Below are 6,817 nucleotides of genomic sequence, written 5' to 3'. Positions count from 1 at the left end.
ACGACCGTAGTTTTTAGTTTCGTGTACACTTTTTATCTTTCTAAGACTTAGCTGTACATTTGTTAGTTTTTTCGTAGTAATAAGAGCCTTCGTCCCGTCGCAAGTTACAGTCGTCCTTACGGTATTACGAGAAGGGACCGTGGCAGCCATAAATCCCTGAACCCATAAGGCCCGCTATTCTTACTGTACATTTTCGCTGTCTATTGTTCACATCTGGCGTCCAGTGACCAGCATTTTTGACTCTCTAGCCCGTTTAGCATGTGTGTTTAAGGGCCTAAGCGTTTCTCGCTTTTTTACCTGCCACGGTCGACGACTGCAAACGGGACGAATTAGTTATTAACATTAGCAACTTGGAGACCCAAGAAGGGAGGGGACTGTCTCTCCCTTCCACAAACTTCTAGAATTAAAGGGCCAACCAGAACGACTTCACCCCCGCGAAGACGACTTGCGGAGGTGTCGTCGAAGACGTTTCTGGAAGGCCCAGCCAGTTGAGAATCAAGTTTAGACAAGTATCAGCTCAAATTGTACATAGCTCAGAGTACGGAGTAGGAAGTACGGACTACAAAGCACAAATTAGCAATTTCGATCAAGCACATAGCATTTCAGTCAAAGTCCACTTCACCTCCTACTCATTTCTAAGTTTTGTTCCCGATTATATCGGGTGGTCCTTCGAACCGTACAAGTTTTATTAGTCGGCACACCACGTGCAAAATTCAACAAAACTCGAACACCATTCCGGTAACCACGAGTACTTAACATTGGTCCTTCGAGCCGGAGCCTACGACCTAAACGGATCTTCAACACGGAATCGAGGAACATCCTGTCACCACGCTACAACCAATTTGGATCTTGGACCGTACGCCACAATTGGGTGTGTGACAGCAGGACTACAACGCTCCACGTCAACACTGAAGTCTGAGCGAGAACCTAGAAGACTGCAACAATTGGACAACGTGGCTATCTGGAGCATCTACCGGACATCCCAATAGTCATCCAGGAAGGATTCCGTGCACCTCACCCTAGAAGAGCGTCACGCCCCTGGACGAGATAGTGTTCCGGTCCGGAGTGCAGCAACACAGATCAGCCGAATCACGTGGATTGGACGAGCTAACGTCGCCATTCAACCCTTCCGTCCTTTGGTAAGTCCTTCCCAAGTCTACTTGCGTATTTCGTATACAACATGGAAACTCAAATGAAACAGCTTATCGCGGAACGTGGGTCCTTTAAGGCCAAGCTGACTCGTTTCAAGCGCTTTATGGAAACCTCGGCTAGCGAAATGCACGTGGACGCGTTAGAAAAAAAGATTCAAGCATACGAGGACTTGCGCGACAAATTTGATAAAGTGCAATCTCAAATTGAGGTAATCGTGGCGGGCACAGACTCCGAGGCATCACATTTGGACGAGCGCGATGACTTTGAAAACGTCTTCTTCCCGTTAATCGCCTCCGCGCAAAGACATCTCGCGAATTTACGTGGTCCGCAACCACCCGCGAATTCTCCAAGCCACGCGTCGTCACACGCTCCAGACGCGCCGATGACCCCCCGAATGCCGACTATTTTGCTACCGAATTTTGACGGAACGTATAATCATTGGGTGCGTTTTCGCGACACATATTTGACGATGGTCCATAATAATGAGTCGCTCACCGATATTCAGCGATTCCACTATCTAACTTCAGCTTTAAAGGGCTCCGCTGCGCGTATAATAGAATCATTGGGTATCTCGGAAGCGAATTATGGGGTTGCATGGGAGGCCTTGAAAAGACGATTCGAAGATCCTGACACTCTGGTCCACTATCACGTGAATGCCCTGCTAGAAATCCCAAATATACACAAACAAAGTACCCACGCGCTTAGGGAATTCATCGACCACGCGAATAATCAAATCGTGGCATTAGGCGCGTTAGGCGAACCGGTTAACGCGTGGGATACTATAGTCGTTACGTTACTTTCAAAAAAACTGGATTCAGTAACATACAATGACTGGGATATGCATGCCGCGAACCTACCACATAGGCCGAAATTCAACGACTTCTTGAAATTCATTGAAAGGCAAGCGAAGCGCCTCGACCGAGCAACTTCGAACCACCAGTCGGCCGCGCGGGTATCCGCAAATCAGACCCATCAGGTTCGCGCGTCTAAAGTCCATGTCAGGACAAGTGCCGTAACGGCTCACGTCTCAAGTACGCGTAATCAATGCGTGCTATGCGAGGGTGAGCATCTTTTACAACACTGCGGTCAATTAAAGGCAATGCCAAACCCCAAGCGTCATGAAACAGTTAAACGCCTTCAATCGTGCTTTAATTGTTTGCAACAGGGGCACAGTGTCAAGGGTTGTACTCGGGGAACATGCAGAAAGTGTGGAAAAAGGCATCACACTCTTCTGCACCGCGATGACGCGAAACAGGAGACGGTCTCCTTAGAAGCCCCGGTCGAAACAACCACTTCGTGCGTATCGAATTCGGCCAGTGTCGCGACGGAATACACCGTACTATCCACGGCAATCGTGTTCATCAAGGATAGGCAGGGTCGGAAACATGAATGTAGGGCTTTGCTAGATGTAGGTTCGCAGGCGAACTTCATAACTGAGGAATTGCGCGATAGATTGGATCTCCCGTATTCGCACATCGACGCAGCGGTGGGTGGTCTCGGTAGGGCACGCAATTCGATTCGGTCGCGAACAAACATCCACCTTAGCTCAAGGTGTAACACGTTCAACGCAGATTTGCCATGTCTGGTAATAAAAACCATTACCGAGGACATGCCAAATTTGCCGCTAAGGAGCGTAAGGGTTTCAAGGCCAACGGGCCTCACACTTGCTGATCCGCACTTCGATCGACCCTCGCGAATCGATTTGTTAATAGGAGCGGGAATTTTCTGGAAATTGCTGTGCATAGGACAGCACAAGATAGAGTCAAGCGACTTGGTGTGGCAAAAACGCGGTTAGGATGGGTTCTGGGCGGTCGGGTGGGCTGGCTACCTGGTGCGAACGTAAAGGAAACCCCTACTTGCCACATGACAACCAACGAACAATTAGACAGAGCGATTTCCCAATTTTGGGAAATTGAAGACAGCTTCCCCACAGCAACGCGGACTGCGAACGCGTCGGACGACCCTAGCGAACGGCATTTCAAAGCGACGACGACACGTGACGATGACGGACGATACATCGTAAAAATCCCATTCACCAGCAAACTAAGCGATCTCGGCGAGTCGCGCACTCAGGCCGAAAATCGCCTATTAGGCATGGAGCGTAGACTCGCCAAAGACCCGGAACTGCACAGGCAGTATTGCGCATTTATGACAGACTACGAAACATTAGGACATATGACACGAATTACAGACAAGGGAGTCATCGATGAACGTCCTAACTATTACTTGCCACACCACGCCGTAATCAAAGAATCCAGCTCCACCACGAAACTTCGAGTCGTCTTTGATGGTTCCGCGAAAAGCTCGTCGGGTGTATCGTTGAACGACACACAACTTGTGGGACCGACCGTGCAAAGCGATCTTCTATCTATATTGATCCGCTTCCGAAGGCACCGCATAGTGCTTTCCGCGGATATTGAAAAAATGTACAGACAAGTGCAGGTCCACCCAGAACACCGTCATTTCCAACGAGTTCTGTGGCGTTCGAATAGAGATGCACCCATCGGTACGTACGAGCTAAATACGGTAACTTATGGAACCGCGTCGGCTTCGTACTTGGCCACGCGCGTATTACGTCAAGTCGGACTTGACCACGCACTCACGCATCCGTCTGCTAGCGGCGCAATCGTTGATGACTTCTATGTGGATGATCTACTCACTGGCTGTGAAACCGTGTCTGAAGCGAAACAGTTGCGTCGCGATTTGGGAGAAATATTAGCACGGGCGGGGCTTTCGCTACGAAAATGGGCGAGTAACAACAGCAATGTCTTAAACTCATCGCGGCAAGATAATGGGATTGTGGAGATCAAGGTTTCCGATAAAGAACCAAAGACGCTGGGGCTGTTATGGACATCACAAGCCGATGAGCTCAGCTATTCGGTTAGAAGTCATCAACGAAAGCGCATCACAAAACGCGGTGTGCTGTCGGAAATTGCGCAGATATTCGATCCCCTTGGGTTAATAGGGCCAGTAGTTACGAGGGCTAAACTATTCATGCAGCTTCTCTGGCAGTCAAGGGTGAATTGGGATGAGACTCTTCCTCAGGACTTGCACACGCAATGGGCCGCGTTTCGCGAAGAAATGGCAGACATTTCTTCGATAGTTGTACCTCGCCGCGTAATTGCTAACGACGCGGTTCAGATCGAGCTTCATGCCTTTTCGGATGCCTCTGAAAGGGCCTACGGGGGGTGCATCTACCTGCGTACGGTGGACACTTCCAATAACGTAACCGTCCGCCTACTTTGTTCAAAGTCACGGGTGGCACCACTAAGGGCGGTTACCCTACCTCGTTTGGAACTGTGCGGCGCTCTACTGGCCGCCCAATTGGCTGCGAAGGTTAAGGACGCGTTGCGACTTCAATTTTCTCGCGAATGTTATTGGTCGGACTCCACGATAGTTCTCGCGTGGCTTAAGGGTCCTTCCAATAGGTGGAAAACCTTCGTGGCGAACCGCGTCTCCCAGATTCAACAGATAACAAATTCTGGAAGTTGGAATCACGTACTCTCACCCGACAATCCCGCTGATATAATATCGCGCGGTGCCAGTCCTAGCGCATTGACCGAGTGCCGTCTATGGTGGTTCGGACCCACTTGGCTTGCACAGGGGGATAATCATTGGCCATCGGTAGTGGCCTGTTCCCCGGATATTCCCGAGGCGCGGCAATCCAGCACTTGCCTAACAGTTGCTCATCAAAGTAATCCCCCTTCTGACATCTTTTCGCGCTACTCCTCCTATTCAAGATTACGTAGAGTCACGGCCTATTGTTTAAAGTTCGCCAAAGCGTCGCGAACAAACTTCGGGAACCATCGTCGCGGCCCTCGAACGCGCCAAAAGGTCCGGTCAGCTCGCAATATCTGACCACGCGTGAACTGCACGAGGCTGAAAGGGTCCTAGTAAAGCTCGCCCAAGGAGAGCAGTTCGGCCTAGAGTTCACCTTGCTTAGTGCACAAAAACCGCTAACACCCAAAAGCCCACTGCTATCTTTGAACCCGTTCTTGGATGAAAGCGGACTAATCAGGGTGGGCGGTCGTCTTAAAAATGCGCCCATCCCTTATGATCAGAGGCACCCGATGATTCTACCCGCGAAGCATCCACTCACCGCGCTCATAATCGCGTACGAACATAATAGACTGCTCCACTCTGGACATCAGTTGACGCTAGCCGCAATACGCACCCGATTCTGGCCCGTAACGGGAAAACGCGTCGTCAAACAAGTGCTACACAAATGTGTTAGATGCTTTAGAGCCAACCCAAAGGGCACTAAGTACCTTATGGGTCATCTACCTGCAGCTCGGGTAACACCTGCTCGAGCCTTTTCTACCTGCGGTGTCGATTATGCGGGGCCATTCATGCTCAAGGAGAGAGGTCGCGCGCGAATCACGTACAAGTCCTACGTATGCATTTTCGTTTGCTTTGCCACGAAAGCCGTCCACATTGAATTAGCCACGGATCTAAGTACCGATGCATTCCTCAATTGTCTGTATCGATTCATGTCGCGTAGGGGTCGGAGTCACTGTATTTATTCTGACAATGGCACGAATTTTGTAGGAGCGCGTACCGAGCTCAATCAATTAGGAGCATTATTAACTAATAAGGAGCACAATGATCGCATCCAAAGAGCGTTGGCCCATGAACAAATACAGTGGCACCTTATTCCCCCCTACTCCCCGCACTTTGGCGGGCTCTGGGAAAGTGCGGTCAAATCCGCGAAGCAGCACTTGAAGCGAGTCGTAGGAGAACAACGCCTAACGTTTGAAGAGTTGTATACAATCTTAACGCAGGTAGAAGCTTGCCTCAACTCCCGTCCGCTTCACCCCCTATCCTGTGATCCCAATGACCTCACTCCTCTAACCCCAGGGCATTTCCTTATTGGCGACGCGCTAACGGCACCTCCGCAGGCCGATCTGCTTCACTTGAACCAGAATCGGCTAAATCGCTACCAGTTAATCCAGTACACGGTGCAACACTTCTGGAAACGGTGGCACCGAGAGTATCTCCATGAGTTGCAGCAGCGGCACAAATGGCAGCTGGACTCACCAGGCAACATCAAGGCCGGTGCACTGGTCCTCATCCGAGAGGACAACACCCCTCCGCTGAAGTGGCGACTCGGAAGAATCGTAAATCTTCACCCAGGCTCCGACAACACTCCTCGTGTGGTGTCCATCAAGGTGGCGGATGGCGTCATAAAGAGACCAGTCACAAGAGTTTGCATTCTACCCATAGAGGAAGTGCCAACATAACGGACCACGTGCATCTCTAATGTTAAGGCCATTGCGTGAATTAGTAGCCATATTGTATGATAATCTTAGGGCCTGTACATAGACAGCATAATAGTTTCTAGTATTAAGAGTTCATGTATTGGAAGCATTTGTTTCGAACGTGTGCCGTTCAAGGTGGGCGGTATGTTAAGGCCACTTATAGCCTACCGTTTCGTCCGGGCCTTTGAACGACCGTAGTTTTTAGTTTCGTGTACACTTTTTATCTTTCTAAGACTTAGCTGTACATTTGTTAGTTTTTTTCGTAGTAATAAGAGCCTTCGTCCCGTCGCAAGTTACAGTCGTCCTTACGGTATTACGAGAAGGGACCGTGGCAGCCATAAATCCCTGAACCCATAAGGCCCGCTATTCTTACTGTACATTTTCGCTGTCTATTGTTCACATCTGGC

At 49.9% G+C, this 6,817-nt stretch overlaps 1 protein-coding gene across 1 annotated transcript; it reads left to right on the top strand.

The window, feature by feature from the left end:
* Window positions 1–1,180: 1,180 nt before the first annotated feature.
* LOC143174900 (uncharacterized) lies at window positions 1,181–6,392 on the top strand. The gene is made up of 3 exons (XM_076370669.1): window positions 1,181–2,856; window positions 2,898–4,846; window positions 4,924–6,392. Exons 1-3 carry the CDS (start codon window positions 1,181–1,183, stop codon window positions 6,390–6,392), a joined length of 5,094 nt encoding a protein of 1,697 aa, XP_076226784.1.
* The last annotated feature ends 425 nt before the right edge of the window (window positions 6,393–6,817 follow it).

The sequence above is a fragment of the Nomia melanderi genome, chromosome 9 (genome assembly GCF_051020985.1).
Source record: "Nomia melanderi isolate GNS246 chromosome 9, iyNomMela1, whole genome shotgun sequence".
In the NCBI taxonomy this organism is placed as follows: domain Eukaryota; kingdom Metazoa; phylum Arthropoda; class Insecta; order Hymenoptera; family Halictidae; genus Nomia; species Nomia melanderi.
This window is presented reverse-complemented; position numbering and strand designations above follow the sequence as displayed.